At 49.2% G+C, this 16,744-nt stretch overlaps 2 protein-coding genes across 3 annotated transcripts in view; both read left to right on the forward strand.

The window, feature by feature from the left end:
- The first annotated feature begins 2,804 nt into the window (after positions 1 to 2,804).
- LRRC23 (leucine rich repeat containing 23) lies at positions 2,805 to 11,678 on the forward strand. Of its 2 annotated transcripts, none has more exons than XM_083481933.1 (8): positions 2,805 to 2,927; positions 5,302 to 5,436; positions 6,785 to 6,897; positions 7,080 to 7,333; positions 7,449 to 7,579; positions 8,374 to 8,510; positions 9,313 to 9,580; positions 11,368 to 11,678. In XM_083481933.1, exons 2-8 carry the CDS (start codon positions 5,311 to 5,313, stop codon positions 11,407 to 11,409), a joined length of 1,071 nt encoding a protein of 356 aa, XP_083338059.1. In that variant the 5' UTR covers positions 2,805 to 2,927; positions 5,302 to 5,310; the 3' UTR covers positions 11,410 to 11,678. The 2 variants fall into 2 exon arrangements, with proteins under 2 accessions (XP_083338059.1, XP_083338060.1); XM_083481934.1 differs by having other exon boundaries at positions 2,809 to 2,931.
- Positions 11,679 to 11,824: 146 nt separating this feature from the next.
- Positions 11,825 to 16,744, forward strand: part of ENO2 (enolase 2) — a 28,738-nt gene continuing 23,818 nt past the window's right edge. The window contains exon 1 of the mRNA XM_083481874.1: positions 11,825 to 12,016. The gene's annotated coding sequence lies outside the window, so the exon portion shown is untranslated. The remainder of the gene's footprint in view (positions 12,017 to 16,744) is intronic.

The raw sequence follows: 16,744 nt of genomic DNA on the forward strand, positions 1-16,744 counted from the left end.
GGACGTAAAATAATTATGTTAATTTCTTTGCCACCTGTCATCATTTCAATGTAGTGAATTAGAATTGTTCATCCTGAAAGAAAATCAAGTTAGCTAACAAAGAAAGAATGAAATGGATAATAGCAGGCAACAGTAAATCAAAACATTTAAAACAAAGGTAACCCTGAACACAAAAGAAAAAAAGAAAACAATGCAAAGATTTATTCACATCTCATTATATCAAATGCTCAAATAAATTATAAAACACACATATATACACTGTTGCAAATTACTGCAAGTAATTCATGAAAATGGGATCATCTTTGGGATGACAAAAGCACAACTCTGCTTGCACCAAGGTAATAAAAACCACACCTGTAAATCTCAGGAACGTTAAAGATAAAGTATTAGTGCATAGCTCTCATAGAACGAATATTCACCCAAAATTATGATGGCTGGATGCATTCAACCTGTTCCTCTATCTGCACCATTAAATCACAAATATAAGACAAGGTCTAGTTCAGAGGTCTGCACCCCACGGCTCCGGAGCCGCATGTGGCTCTTTTACACCTTTGCCGCGGCTCCGGGGTGGATACTAGCGAGGGGAGGAGGCGCATTGTGCGCCCTGACACTCCCCAGTGTGGCGTGCACTGTACTGGCTGTGACGTCGCATGGGGGCGGTGCGTGCGTTAGTCACGCACCGAGCCGACATCACCTTCCCGCCCACCTGCCCGCTACATTGTAAGGGGCATGTACGCTGGTCACTGCATTGAAAGGGGGCATGTACGCTGGTCCCTGTTTTGAAGGGGAGTGAAGAACACACACACACACACACACACACAAAGGTAACTTGTTAATTTAACGTTTATTTCTATGAGGAGGAGTAATTCTGAGGGGTCAAACAAAGAAATAATAATAAAAGTGACAAAAAAGTTATTTTTATAATGACGAGTTTTGCTGTTCCCAGTTTTTTTTTCTTCGGAAACGGGTCCAAGTGGCTCTTTTTGTCTTAAAGGTTGCAGACCCCTGGTCTAGTTCAAATAATTCAGAAGCTTTCCAGTGGTAGCACAGGGGAAACCTACTTAGCAATGTTGTTGGGGATCACTACTTCCCAAGCCAGCAGAGCCAATGTATCTCTCTTCATTCAGCGCCCAATAATGTAATAAGATGGGGAATAGTTTAATTCAATCAATCCTGCCCTTGATATAGGCCTGGATTCAACTAAACAGTTGTGCCAGTGGGACCCAGTGCAACAGGTCCCGCCGGTGTAATGGGGCTTTCTCCTCTCTCCTCCCCCCTGTGCAACCCCCCATATTAGCTCTTGGAGGGAGGGTCAAAAGAACCCCCAGAACAGCAGAGAAGGGGAGGAGAAGGGACGTCTTCTATCTGGCAAGCATAAGTGCTTGCATTGACCAGCATGGTCAGAATGACGCAATGTTGAATTCCTCCCAGAAACCTCAAGCTATGCTTTTAAAAAATAAAACAAAATATATTGACAGCCGCAGATTGACAGATTACATTGCTACACAGATAAGGGACATGAGGCCTTGGACTTAAGTCCCGCTAGCACCATGCTGGCAGCCGGCACACACACTCAGCTGAAGCCAGGGCAGAGTTCACAGAGGAAGAGAGTCTGAGTCGAGCATTTCCCAATGGGATATTTATTTATTTATTGTATTGTATTGTACAGCAGCCACGAAATTAAAAGACTTATTTATTGTATTGTATTGTACAGCAGCCACAAATTAAAAGACGCCTGCTTCTTGGGAGAAAAGCAATGACAAACCTAGACAGCATCTTAAAAAGCAGAGACTTCACCTTGCCAACAAAGGTCCGTATAGTTAAAGCTATGGTTTTCCCAGTAGTGATGTATGGAAGTGAGAGCTGGACCATAAAGAAGGCTGATCGCCGAATAATGGATGCTTTTGAATTCTGGTGCTGGAGGAGACTCTGGAGAGTTCCATGGACTGCAAGAAGATCAAGCCTATCCATCCTTAAGGAAATCAGCCCTGAGAGCTCACTGGAAGGACAGATCCTGAAGCTGAGGCTCCAAGACTTTGGCCACCTCATGAGAAGAGAAGACTCCCTGGAAAAGACCCTGATGTTGGGAAAATGGAGGGCCCAAGGAGAAGGGGACGACAGAGGACGAGATGGGGGGACAGTGTTCTTGAAGCTACCAGCATGAGTTTGACCAAACTGCGGGAGGCAGTGGAAGACAGGAGTGCCTGGCGTGCTCTGGTCCAGGGGGTCACGAAGAGGTGGACATGACTAAGAGACTAAGCAACAACAAGAGTCAAAATAAAAAAATTCCTTCCAGTAGCACCTTAAAGACCAACTAAGTTAGTTCTTGGTATGAGCTTTCGTGTGCATGCACACTTCTTCAGATACACAGTGTGCATGCACACGAAAGCTCATACCAAGAACTAACTTAGTTGGTCTTTAAGGTGCTACTGGAAGGAATTTTTTTATTTTGACTATGGCAGACCAACACGGCTACCTATCTGTCCCTGGAAAAGACCCTGATGTTGGGAAAGATGAAGGGCAAAAGGAGAAGGGGACGACAGAGGACGAGATGGCTGGACAGTGTTCTCGAAGCTACCAGCATGAGTTTGACCCAACTGCGGGAGGCAGTGGAAGACAGGAGTGCCTGGCTGCTCTGGTCCAGGGGGTCACCAAGAGTCGGGCACGACTAAGAGACTAAGCAACAACAAGAGGTGAGGTTTCCCGCCCCCTCCCTCCGCCGCGCCTCTTCATGCAAATCATGCCGCTCCCTCAGCCAGTCAGCGCCCGCGCCTGCCTCGCTCCAGCCCCGACTCTTCCGCACTGGGCGACAACAACCACCCGTCAAACAGGTCGCGGTTGCCCGGGGAGCGGAGGCTTCTGGCAACGGCGTCCCGGGCCCGTAGCAACGGAAACACCTCGCAGCAGCAGCAGCTCGGAGCTTGAGCGTGGGTAGCTGTCCTTGCTCTTCTTTCTTCCCCATCCTGGATCCTCCCCGCGCAAAGGGAGAAGAAGGGTTAGCAGGGAAGGGTCTTTGCATGGATGGGGAGAGTTCCTTTGGGCCGAGGGGACTGTGGCTTGGCTGGTTTGGGGATCGCAGGCTCCGAGGGTCGTCATTTGCTCAGGAGGGCAATAGCGAAGGGGGGGAGTTGAGCAGGCGCCGCTTCTCTCGGCACTGTGACAAGTTACATCTGTGAAATTTCTCCGCCTTTTAAGGGTGAGCTCCGCAGCCCACAACTCTTTGCCTTAGCGCTGTTTAAAACATGGCAGGATCGCATCGTTGCGCTTGGTCGTTGCTGCTTTTTGCCCTGCATTTTAGACTTTTGCTCCTGGCTCCAGAAGGGGGGGGGGGGGGAGAGAGAGAGATACGGGTTCCATCATTTTCACAATCCTTGTTGCCCTCTGATATATAGCTTGCCACACATATATTTTTTTAGTTTTTCCCAAAATTGTTGGGCAACCTTACTCTGATAGATACATTTCTGAGGCGTCCTGTCATTGTGACCAGGCCAGTTAGGGGATCCAGGACAGATGGCATTAGTTTGACAGCAAGGGTAAAGAAAGACCTCAGGTGGCCAGAACCTTAATCAAGGACCAATTGAAATACAGCGGGGTTACCTGTGTGGTACCCAGGGGTGTATGGGGTATTAGGGGTGGGATAGTACCTCTGCTGGGGGACACGTTGTGCTCCTTCTGGGGTTGTTCGTCCACCTTTGGTCCCCACCCTGCACTCAGCTCTCACCTGTGGCTGCTAGATGCTGTCAGCATGTGACATTGGTCACACCCCGGGAACGGCTTTGACAGGTCAGCTAAACCAGGTGAGGGCAGCCAATGCGTTTCAAACCCTTGCTGAGTTGGGGACCTCCCCTGCATGTGATGACAGGATCCGGTGAACTGAGTGGACAAGACCAAGAATGGGTTCAAAGGTCAAGAAGGTGGTTTCTGTATGTACTGTATAGGAAAGTGAGGGGCAGATGGGGCTCGTCCACCAGGGATGGTAGCCCATCTAGGAGACGGGAAACTCTGGTCCTACAACTCCACTGCTTTGTGGGATATCTTCAGGAGGAAGAAAAAAAGTTTCAGGAGTAATCCCTGCACAAATCTGGAGTCCCTAAGACAGTTGGATGGCAGCTTGTATGCCTCCTTCCGGCAACTCCTGGAGCCAAGCTGGTGCCAGACGTATTGCTCTGCTTTCTTTTGGACCCCATCAGCTAAGAAGAGGGTCTTGTTGTTGTGGGATGTAAACACAGGAGCAGTCAATGACAACATTCCTAGAGTGTACATGTTAGAACATGGGGAGGGATGTCTGTCCAGCAAGCAGGTAAACTTCCTGGGGACGGACTTCCTCCGCATGAGACCAGAGGTGGGTGTGGCCTCACTTGTGCAGGTAAATGATAAAAGCACAGGGCAGGCAGCCATCTCTCTCTCTCTCTGCCATTTTCCTTCGATGAGGAAGCATCTAAAGATGCTCTCTTGGCTCCCAGCCAAGAGAGGAGATAAGGACTATCTTGCTATAAGATAGATTCTGAATGTTTTTAAGCTGTCTGCCTTCTGGGATCATATTGTGAACAGAACGTGAGTAAACTCTTTTATACTTTTATAAAGACTGTGTCGTGTCTTGTATTTTAAGAGGGAACAAAGGGGAAATTACCAGAGTAATTATTATAGAGGTTCTAGCGAACCTGTGCACACGTTACCGTTGCGAACTTAAAGGGGAATGTCTATAAACTCTGCTGATATTTTGGGAACTTGTTAGCACAAGTTGGATAAGGATATAATTAGTCAATATATCCTCTCCTGCACCCCAGAACATTCCCACAGTTGTCTGGGCAGCCCAGGCCCTCCATCCCCACTGCTCAGGCTTGTGCCCCAAGGAGGTCACTTTAGTTTGACTTTACCCCCAGAGGCTCACTCCACTGTCTCTCAAGACAGATGGATGCCGCCAACAAACTCATGGACAAACATGTTTCTGCTGAGGCCTCACCTATGCTGCTGAAATTAGACTTGAAACACGCTTTCTGCCATAGCTGATAGGATTGGTCGCAGTGTGTGCTTGGCTGTGGTGTTTGTGTGTGGTGCCCACAAGTGGTTTGCAAATAGAGCCACAGGCCCCAAAACATTGACAACCCCTGCTTTTCCTAAAATGTGCTTCCTACCACTACCAAGGATGGGATGAGATGCTGGTGGGATGCATGGATCTGGGTTGAGATGAATGGGTATTTCTTTCCACAGTCTAGACTCATGTTCCATGGGAATGAGGGGACTCTCTCTCTCTCTAGCCAGTGGCTGAAAAACCACATTTAGTCTGTTTTGTTGTACCAGCCCTTGAAAATGTCAGATGAGGAGCCGGATGATGAAGATGAAGTCGAAGATCAGAAGGATGATGCTGAAGAGAAAGGTGGAGACGAGGGGGAAGGGGAGGAGGAGAAGGAAGCGCCAGAGGAGGAGGAGGAAGAGGTAACAGATTGGTGGCTTTTTTGTTTTGTTTTTATGTTCAGAAATGCAGGACACAGTTCAACCAAAGTTAGGCTCTCTCATGTCAGTGGAAGAGACGAAGGGTGAAATCCTGTACGTGAGTTCTGATGGCTGAGGAGTGATAGGATTTGGAGGAAACCTTGCTTGGTCCATGGGTGTTAAAATAAGGTATCGCCAGCAGAACAGGATGGAGTCCTGGGTGATATCTGAGCGGCAGACAAACACAGCACATTTACCCCCATCCGTGGCACAGCATTCCACCGGCCCTAGACTGGGCAGAAGAAATTTCTTCCCTGTTGACGTCCGTGGTGGAGAAAGGCAAATAGTCAAGATGGGTCTGTTTCTTGTCTGCTTCCTTGGCCGGAAGATTCAAGGCTAATCAAAGAAACATTTCAGCATAGTGTAGCATAGTATAGCATCAAAATAGTATTTTTTTATTATTTGCAGAATGTGAATAGATATCTTTTCGAAATGAGAGCAACAGCAAATTCTGATGAGGAGATGGGAGTCTGTTTGCCTCAAATTAGGCCTTGTATAAATGAGACTATTCACCAAAAGCAGGCACACACCTCTCATTGAGTTTGTATACATACTTAAAGTACATACGCAAGAGGCTCATTGGTTATTATATTTCGGAAATGGTTCATATTCTTACGTAACGTAGCTGCATTGTTTCATACTTTCTGGGTGCCCCATGGTCATCTCTGTAAAGGGCCATGGACCCTGATTTTATCTAAGGCTGCCAGACTGCAACTCAGATTGCAGCTGCCATTTACCGTATTTTTTGCTCTATAAGACTCACTTTCCCCCTCCTAAAAAGTAAGGGGAAATGTGTGTGCATCTTATGGAGCGAATGCAGGCTGTGCAGCTATCCCAGAAGCCAGAACAGCAAGAGGGATTGCTTCTTTCACTGCGTAGCGATCCCTCTTGCTGTTCTGGCTTCTGAGATTCAGAATATTTTTTTCTTGTTTTCCTCCTCCAAAAACTAGGTGCGTTTTGTGGTCTGGTGCGTCTTATAGGGCAAAAATATGGTAGTTTTGCCACTAAACTGGGGGGGGGGCAGAGCGGCAATGTCTTTGATCACCTCTGACCCCATTCCAGTCTTTTGATGTGGCCCCCTAACCTGCCTTCTGTAGTGAACAGAATTCCAGGTGTAACACAGGTGAGAAGGCACAGTGTGTGTAAAATTTGTGGGGTTGAGGGATAGATCGCCATTGCCTGATCTCCTGGTTCAGAGGCAAATTTAAAGATTCAGCAGAAATCTTTGCCGCTTGACAACTTTAATTTTATCTGATGTCTCTTTTTCCTTGCTGTGCTTCCTCCCTCCCAGCACCAAGTCTCAAACCCTCTCACCGAAGAGCACATGAAGGAAGGCCTTTCGATGTTATGTAAAACTGGCAACGGCCTGGCTCATGCCTTTGTGAAATTAGAGGCCAAAGAAAAGTGAGTGCACAGGCATGACTAACCTGCCCCCCATTTCTCCTCCCTTCCAATGGGTGCAGCTGCCCAGAAATGGGATAATTTCCTTGTCCATGCTTCCTGGAAAAATTGAGCAGTTTGGGACAAGCGCACTGGTAAGCTAGCACTGGTAAATAACATTGCTTTCTGCCCTCATCCTGCGGTAGGGAACTGACAGACATCAACCTCATTCAAGGCTTCATCCACTTACGTTATGTAGACCTGTCCGAAAACCTGCTCAAAGACCTGTCCCCACTGTCAGGACTCACGCATCTGCTGTGGCTGAAGGTGGATGGCAATCGGCTAACTAGCGCCGGCCTGGATGAGCTGATATACCTGCAGCACGCCAGCTTTGCCAGCAACCACATCAAAGACAGCAATGGCATTGGGCACCCACGGCTGGTCAGTCTCAACCTGAAAAGTAGGTGTGCAACGCTCAAGAGAGTCCCTCTAGCCCTCGACGACAAAACTCATTCTCTGTAATCTCCTGGGGGAAAGAATCCCTTTCATCACAGTCTAATTCTTCCGTCACCCAGGTAATGAGATCGAGGCAATAACAGGACTGGACCCAGAAAAGCTGTCAAATCTGCAGACAATTGAATTGCGGGGAAACGGCCTAAAGTCCACAGCTGGATTCTGCCTGCCCAAGCTGAAAACTCTGTACCTGGTAAGAGAACTTTACTGATGACGGCTTCATTAACTACAAACCCCAAATGCCTGAGCAAACACATGTGCTTTCAGTATCACCAACCTCAGGACGACACAGGCTTCATGTGGCCTGTTAATTGTATGCATGCAGTTAATGTCATGCGTGATTACGCTGTGTTTCATGCTGCAACAGAGCAACAGAGTTTTGTAGTATAGATATGCCCTCAAATCTATTGGATTTCGACAGGTTACTAGTTATAAGGTACGCTTACCCTTGCTGGGTATATGGATGTACTCTGGATCAATACTGTGTCTGAGGACGTGGGTGGCGCTGTGGTCTAAACCAGGCATAGGCAAACTCGGTCCTCCAGATGTTTTGGAACTAGTCGTCAGGGACGCTGAGTTTGCCTGTGCCTGGTCTAAACCACTGAGCCTCTTGGGCTTGCTGATCAGAAGGTTGGCGGTTTGAATCCCCGCTACGGGGTGAGCTCCTGTTGCTCCGTCCCAGCTCCTGCCAACCCAGCAGCTCAAAAGCACACCAGCGCAAGTAAATGAATAGGTACCATTGCGGCAGGAAGGTAAACAGTGTTTCCCTGAGCTCTAGTTTCTGTCACAGTGTTCCGTTGTGCCAGAAGCGGTTTAGTCATGCTGGCCACATGACCCAGAAAGCTGTCTTTGGACAAACGTCGGCTCCCTCATCCTGAAAGCGAGATGAGCACCGCAACCCCATAGTCGCCTTTAACTGGACTTAACAGGGTCCTTTACCTTTTACTATGTCGTCTTTCTCTTACATTGCAACATCTTTCCCCCTAGGCCCAGAATGCCATTACCGTAATAGAGGGCCTAGAGGACCTGGGGCAGCTCACAACTTTGCATCTGCGCGACAATCAGATTGAAACCCTGGATGGCTTCTCAGCAAGCTTGAAGTCTCTCCAGTATCTCAACCTACGGTGAGTTGTTTCCTGTAGTACAGAATTTCCACCAGGGCCTCTTAGAAATAAGAGGGGGAATGGCACAGAAGGCAGGGAGTGGTATCTGAGCCAAGTCTACGTTTGAGACTGGTTCTTAGCTCCTTGAAGTATTTGTTGTAAATCAGGGGTGGTTAACCTGTGGCCCACCAGAGCAGTGTTACATGGTCCCAGTGGCCATATAGTGGCCTATCCATGCTTCAAAGGCTCCTGCCATTCTCAGCTCACTCTGGTGCCATTTCTAGAGTCTATGTATGTACAGCACAAGGGATGCGGGTGGCACTGTGGTCTAAACCACTGAGCCTAGGGCTTGCTGATCAGAAGGTCGGCGGTTCAAATCCCCGCGATGGGGTGAGCTCCCGTTGCTCGGTCCCTGCTCCTGCCAACCTAGCAGTTCAAAAGCATGTCAAAGTGCAAGTAGATAAATAGGTACCACTCTGGTGGGAAGGTAAATGGCATTTCCATGCGCTGCTCTGGTTCACCAGAAGTGGCTTAGTCATGCTGGCCACATGACCCGGAAGCTGTACGCCGGCTCCCTCGGCCAATAAAGCGAGATGAGCGCCGCAACCCCAGAGTCGTTTGCGACTGGACCTAACGGCCAGGGGTCCCTTTACCCATGTACAGCACAGGAAGACTGCCTTGTGCATAGAAGGTACTTAACTATGGCACTGGCTGTTAAGGGAAAACTCTGGCATCAGAGAGCCAAACCAGAGCACAGAGGGAACATTTTCAGCAGGAGGAGCTGGAAGTTCCCGCACCTGCTAACTTCTTCGTTCTCCTGCAGGGGGAATGCGATTGTGCAGCTCCAGGAAGTGTCGAAGCTGCTGGTGCTGCCCATGCTACGAGCCCTGGTCTTGCTAGACAACCCTTGCGCTGAGGAGGGGGACTACCGGGTGGAAGTGCTGGTGATGCTTCCACGCCTTGAGCGCCTCGATAAGGATTTCTTTGAAGAGGACGAACGGACGGATGCTGAGGAGCTACGGCAGAGGCGCCGGGAAGAAGAGCTGGAACTAGAGAGAGAGAAAGAGAGAGAGAAGGAGCTGGAGCTGGAAGTGAGACGCAAAGGGGGGTGGCAGGAGGGGCAGCGAAGGCTCAAATTGTCAGGAGCCACAGAGAACCATACTCTCCGCCCTTTTGTGGCACAGCCTCTTTCCCTGCCGTTTTTTAAAGTGATAAAATTTGGCTATAATGGAGGAGGGGGTGGAAAGGAGTGTGTGGATTTAATTTACAGTCATACCTCGGGTTGAATGCGCTTTGGGTTGAGCGCGTTCAAGTTGCGCTCCGCGGCAACCCAGAAGTAACGGAGCGCATTACTTCCGGCTTTTGCCACTTGCGCAGACGCTCAAAATGACATCACACGTATGCACAGAAGAGGTGAAACATGCGCATGCGCAGACGTGCCATCGCTAGTTACATTTGCTTCTGGATACGAATGGGGCTCCGGAACGGATCCCGTTCGTATCCAGAGGTACCACTGTATTTGTTTCTCCCCATAATTTGAGCACAGGGGCAGGGGTGGTGCGAATAGGGTGGATCCCCACTTAAGAAGAGAAAAGCCTGAAATCAGGAATCTGGTCACTTTCAGCCTTAGATCACTCCCTGTGTTGTCACTCTCTCTGGGCGGGATCCAATCGCATGCATGCTAGTTGCTTTGTTAAAAGCTGACCTGGAGGTCTTGCTCAACAACAATGTTATAATGAATTCGGTGCAGCACATTATACTGGGGAAAGGGGTTGAAAATGAAACAAGAAGTCTTAATGCCATTTTTCAAATCTATGGCATGGCCACCGTTAGAATACTGCACACCGCTGTGGTCCTCACATCTCCAGATGGATATCTCAGAGCTGGGAAAGGTGCAGAAAATGGCAGAATATGGCAGAAGATCTCAGTTGGGGGGGCGTGAGTGTTTCCCAGAAATATGTGCAATATAAGTAACACATTTAAACTCATGAAATCTCAATCCATTTGAAAATTCAAATGAAATAATTAGGGAAGCCAGGTTCGAAGGAGGGTGTGGGGTTTTCATGGGCAGGCAGTTATGTTTTGTTTTTTTAAAAAGAAACACTGCTTTCAATAATCCCACAGCATGTGACCATGGTGCCTGTCACAGACAAGATAACAGGCTGCCTGCCAGAACAGGACACTGAACCAGCACAGACTGGGAGCAACAGTATCTGTTGGCGGGCATGGGTGGGGAGACTTTTGAAGCAGGATTTAATCTGGATCTGTCCTTTCTGGATAAAATCCAATAAATTAAAAACAACTCCTGCCAGTGGTCCATTTGCAACCCCTTTGCTGTGCTGTAGCTATGGGGGAGGGAGGCAAGCATAAGACTCTTAATGCCGGGAATATGGGTTTGAGTCCCACACTGGCCGGAAGATTTCTGCATTGCAGGGGGCTGGTTTTGATACCCTCTGGTCCTTTCCAACTCTACAATTCTGTGAGTAGCTGACCGCTAATAAAAGAGATGAAAGCAGAAGGCAGTTGGAGGGAAAGGAGAAATTTTGCGCTAAGGCTGTTAGACCTGATGCTCTAGTAGTGCTTAATCATCCAGTGGGAAGTTTTACACGAGCCGCATCAGAATTGCTGGCCGCTGCGCATTTCCCATCCATTTCAGCAGAGTCGGCACAGAAGACCCTCTCTGTCGATTACGCACTTCTTCTGATCTTAGTATCTGGGCTCTCAAGAAGCGGGTGGGACCAGCCCTCTCCTTGTGTGTCTCGCGGGTGTCGTGTATGCCAATGAGGCCGCCTGCCACCTGAAAGACCCTCCATCCGGAAATAACCCAATTCCCCTCTCTTCTTCCTACCCACTCCGCCCCCTCCCCTTTTTCTTCCAGGAAACGGATGACCTCGCTCAGGAGGAGGATGCGCCAGAATGACACGAGGGTGCCAGTCCCCAGACAGGGCGTTTGCCCGGAGCCGCTTTTCCGGAGCTCAGCTGCCAGCTGCTTCGCGGAGCAGGAGCAGGAGCTCGCCTTGCAAAGCCTCCTTCCTTCCTGCGCTGCGCAGCGCCGACCCAAGGAGCGCTGCTTCCCTGGCGCGCAGTACCCGAAAGGTGCCGAGAGACAGAGGCGCGTCTCTGCGCTTTGAATGGGATGTGATGTGATGCATGTGACTGTGGATTAAAAAAAGGAGGGCAGGAAAAGAAGTCTGATGGAGCCGGGCTGAGTGTGTTGTTTTTGGCATCCCATCCCTGCAGCACCGCCGCCCCTCCCTCCCTCCTCCCCCCCCCCTCTCTCCATCCTCTACGTGCTGTTTGCAAAGCTCCCTTGAAATCCTGACTCATCCCAGCTCTGGGTCACATGCTCCCGCCCAGGCCCTATCAGGGGCGGCTCCATCCCACTGTTGCTGCTTTTGCTGCTCTTCCTGCCGCTGGCTCAGAGGACAGAGCTGCTCCCCTTCGCATCCTGTATCTTTCCTCTCGCCATCCATCTCTGCTTAGTGCGCTGCTGCCTTGGCCAGCCTTCCTGCTTCTGCCTTAGGAAGGTAAGTGGCTTCCCCGTCTCCTCCCGCAAGGCGAAACTCCTGTCCCTCCGCATCTCAAAATGCTATCTCAGACCCTCCAAGTGCCCCTATTTTCCAGGGACAGTTCCGGATTTACAGAAGCCGCCCCGCTTTCTGGTTTGACCCCTGCCTTTCCTTTCCATCAGAGAAATGTTGGAGGGGTCTGCTCTCTATCCCACCACCATCCCAAGGATTGGTTCTGCTTCTTCCCATCCTCCAGCCTCTGCTCACGGGCTTTTGAGATTCTTCTTGCCCCGACTCCTGCCGGTGCCCCCCTTGGTGGGTTCTTGTGCTGGAGGCATCATAGGGGGAGGGTGCTACTATTAAGCCTGCCTTTGCTGGGATGGCAAGGGAGTCTGGCAAGCACAGGACTTTGCCACCCCAGGGATCAAGCTGTGCTTCTCTCTCCCCCCCCCCCCCAGTCAGCATCACCCAATAATTCTATAGTTGCGTGGCAAGGTTGCAGCCATGCCAACCAGCGCTCCCCAAAGAGCCAAAAGTCATCATAAGGTGGATTCCTGTGCTCCAGTTAATACGGAAGGGGAAGCGATGGGAACCAGGGAAGCGAAGCCCTCACTGCACCATCTCACGGCAGCTTGTGTATTCTTGGTACCAATGACTGCCTCTGGGTTCCCAGTTCTGCCTCTCCCGCCCCAACCCTTATCCCTGCTTATCTGGCCCTGACCTCCTTAGAGGACAGTGTTCTTGTCTCTCTGCCCCCCCCCCTCCCCACTTCTAGCTTGGAAAATAGTTGTGGAAGGGGGGGCAGGATAGAAGAGAGAGACGGAAAGATGAGTAGGAATGAAAGTGGGAGGGGGGACAGCCTGCAAAAGTCCTTCCTATTCTGAACCCAAGGACCCTTGGAAAAGGACTGGGGGGGGGGGGACGACGACGGATCAGGCACACAGCCAATGGCTTTGTCTAATCTCTGTCCGAACCGGAATGAATCAAAAGGCAAAGCCAGCGAAAGCACGGATGAGCCGCCGGGAATTTATTTGGGCTGGATTGCTGACAGTTTGGGCTGTGCTGCAGAAATATTGATGCCCAGGGAGTCCTCAGTACATCTGTGCACACAAACACATGCCCAAGGTGGGGGGGATGGACGAGTTCCTCTTGACACTGGGGCAAGGACGTTTCTGTCGGAAATCAAGGGTCTTTGCACCCCACTGAGAGTGCCTGTGGCATCTGAACAGACTGGGCAAGCCGTTTCGGAGTGCAGAGCAGCTGTTGGAGCAGCTGACGGCGGGAAATACCGACCCAGAAGGTGCTGCAGAATATGGTGGGAGGGGAATAGAGACCTGCGTAGGTGCTGGAGAATCCCTGCCTTGTTGGCTGAAAATTCCCAGGCACCAGAGGCTTTTCCTGGCGTGGTTATCTGCAATTTTTGCAGTGCAGAGGAGACTAAACCCTTAGCAGTGCTGTGCCTTGCACCTTTTCCCTTCTTCTCTTTCCGGCGCTGTGTCAGGCTCCATCTCTCCTCTCCCCCACCACCTACTGTGGTGTTTGCGGCCTTCTCCATTCTGCCCCCCCCCCCCCCGTTCATAGCCTGCCCTTTGCGTCACACACAATGCAGGTGGAGGGGGTGTCCATAAATCTCTTCCTGGCACAGTGTCAGGTCAACGTGCATTGCCATTCTTCTAAAGATTCTTCTTTCCAGGTTGTAGCTGTTGCTGGCAAAAGAGCTTAGCAACAACAAATAAGGCGGGAAGTGAGTAAGGAAACAAGTCAACTGATCCTAGAAAGGAGTCCTTGCTTGGTGGGGGGTGGGGGTGGGGGTTAAGGGGGGCAGGATTCTTCTGCACCTCCTCCATGTTCCCAAGACATTTGTGCATTAAGCCATGCAGAGTGGCACCTCTGCAAGGTAATAAGCAGACACAACACAAATGTTAAAAAATATGCCGAAACCAGTGGGCAAACCACTTGCTCTCCTGAGGACTTCGTCTCTTCCCTTGGGGCCAGTAGCCTAGAGAAGATGACAGATGCGAAAATGGTCTGAAGACACCTGTCACAGTGGTATTGCTGATGCTAAGCAAGTCTGGAAGGGGGTCTGCTTCAGAATTACACAGCACTCGATGAGATCCTTCGAGAAAGAGCCCAAGCAGGTATATTAATCAAGCACAATAATTCTGGGCACCTCCCTGAGTTTGCCTGTGCCGTTCCTCAAGCACCCATCCTGTACCTAAGCACACCAATCGCAACAGATGACATGCAGCGGGTAAGAACCTCAGTACATGGGAGGACTTACCTGGGAGTAAGTCACATTGAAATGAATCGGCCTTTTCTGTACAGTGTTGCACTGTACACGTGGCAAATATTTGCTGCCGGAGTTCCCTGGCAGGGAGAGTGAGGTGTAAAAGTGGTAAGTAAACAATTACACATATACCTCCTGCAGGAAAATGCCTTCACATGACCCAATCTTACTTTGTTTTAATTTGTGCTTGCAGGGTGTGCATCATTTTTTTTTAAAATAAACAGGGAGCCAAAAGCCTAGCTAAGTGTGTATAAAATTGCAGCCTTAAGTGGCTAACCCACTGGGGAATTATGCTGTATAGTGGAGAAGTCCACGCATTGGATGTAGCTTAATAACTGTATCCAATGTCCCATCCTCCTATTAAAATTACACAAGCCGGGACGGGACACAGTTGTCTTTTGTCATCTGTGATGTTATACATCCTACTTATTCCATGAATGCAGAAAAGGGCAGGATGCGGGAATGGGCACAGAATTCATCTTCCTCCATTTTTAAGAAAGCAACTTTCTAGCCCTTATGAAGGGCTGTTTGAAATTATAACGGGAAAAGCTTTGGTGAATTTCAGGAGTCAAGATTGTTGCGAAATAAGATGTCTATTTGTCAGGGGCCAAGGCTTCAGTGCCTTAGCTCCTCGCCCTTTCTAGTGATTAGCAAAACCAGAACAATATGTACCAAATAATAAACATTGCAGAATAGTGTATTTTTGCCAAATAAGAAATTCTGCAGCTTGCTCCATCTGCAGAATTTATGCAAGTCACAGAATCCAGCTTTTTCTTTGCACTGAATTTGGATTACCTGGCTTCATAATTTATTTTAGCACAGAATACATACATGCTCTCCAGTCATGCCCATGACAGATGCACAAGCACTTCAGATGAATTCTTAGTGGCAATGGAGGTGCTAGTCTTTCACCAGCAACTTCCGTTGTCATCTGAATGCCAGATTCCTCACAACAGAGGCACAATCCGGGATGACATCGGTATCACACCTTTGCAACCAGAGAGGATTTCTTACAACTTGCTCCAGCAAATCAGACCTTGGGGGGGGCTGGACTATATTTTGAAGGGGAAATGAATGAATTCCTATGCCCCACAAATAACCCAGAGACTAATTTTAAATAAAAGCACACATTCTACTCATGTAAAAACACGCTGATTCCCAGACCATCCAAGGGCCGGGTTTAGAAGGCGATTGGGCCGGATTCGGCCCCCGGCCCTTGGTTTGCCTACCCATGTAATAAGGGATTGTGCTGTGGATATTCATTATTGTGAGCTGCTTTGGAAACCAAACTTTGCTGCAAAGCAGGGTATAAAGGTAACAAATGGGTGGGCACTGCATCAATCATAAGGATGTGCTGTCTTGAAAGCAGAAGTGCAGGTTAGGTCTTTTTCTGATGCCTTGTATCACCCCTAATAGTGCAGAGCAAAGGAAAATTCACCAGCTCTGCTTTGCTTCTGCTATGATCTTGTTGCTTTCAGGCCCAAGACCTGCTTCTTGAATTTCATTTACCTTCCATCTCAGGTGGATGGAACCTGCGGTCTTCTTCCCAAGCCTTCCGGAATAGCACAGATCTGCTGGGTATCAGTGATTTCACAGGCTCAAGGTCAGATTACTCAGCTTGCTTCTCTGAGCTTGGGAGGCACTGAATCCTATGCTGTTGTTCACTTCAGACACAAACGCAGAAATCAGCACGAAGGCAAATGTGAACAGGCAACAATCAGGAGAGGATGTGTGGGAACTTCTCTAGTCTTGCCTAAGCGCTTTTGGCTCTCCTCAAAAGTCATCTGGTGTTTTTATGACGACTCACCTCAAAAGCATCTGGAGCCTGTCAGGTTGGCGAAGCCTGACATTTTACCTCAGTAATCTGACAATAACCCAAAAGGGAAGGTCAGAATTATTTTTCCCCATGTTGCAGCCAGAGGGGGAATAAGTGTCTTGCGCATCAGTTTGTACCTGAGGTGAGATCTGAGCTGCAGCCTCGCAGCTCAAACAGTTTGCAACTATTTTGTATGCACGCTAAATATGGAAAGCACATTCAAAGCACACACAGCCCTCAAAGAATTCTGGGCCCTGTGGTTTGTTCTGGGTAGTTGGGAACTGGAGCTCTGTGAGAGGTAAACTACAGGGCCCAGAATTCTTTGAGAGAAAGAATGTGCTTCAAAGGCCTGGAAACAATGCCTTATGAGGAACGGCTAAGGGAGCTGGGCATGTTTAGCCTGGAGAAGAGGAGGTTAAGGGGTGATATGATAGCCATGTTCAAATATATAAAAGGATGTCACATAGAGGAGGGAGAAAGGTTGTTTTCTGCTGCTCCAGAGAAGCGGACACGGAGCAATGGATGCAAACTACAAGAAAGAAGATTCCACCTAAACATTAGGAAGAACTTCCTGACAGTAAGAGCTGTTTGACAGTGGAATTTGCTGCCAAGGAGTGTGGTGGAGTCTCCTTCTTTGGAGGTC

The sequence above is a fragment of the Podarcis liolepis genome (assembly GCF_965112155.1).
Source record: "Podarcis liolepis genome assembly, chromosome: 17".
Classification (NCBI taxonomy): domain Eukaryota; kingdom Metazoa; phylum Chordata; class Lepidosauria; order Squamata; family Lacertidae; genus Podarcis; species Podarcis liolepis.

Excerpts from the sequence above, each read along its gene's own strand:
- LRRC23 (XM_083481933.1), top strand. The coding sequence starts at position 5,311 with ATGTCAGATGAGGAGCCGGATGATGAAGATGAAGTCGAAGATCAGAAG. Across the intron at positions 5,437-6,784 it reads CAGAGGAGGAGGAGGAAGAG|CACCAAGTCTCAAACCCTCT; the intron begins GTAACAGATTGG and ends CCTCCCTCCCAG. Across the intron at positions 8,511-9,312 it reads CTCCAGTATCTCAACCTACG|GGGGAATGCGATTGTGCAGC; the intron begins GTGAGTTGTTTC and ends GTTCTCCTGCAG.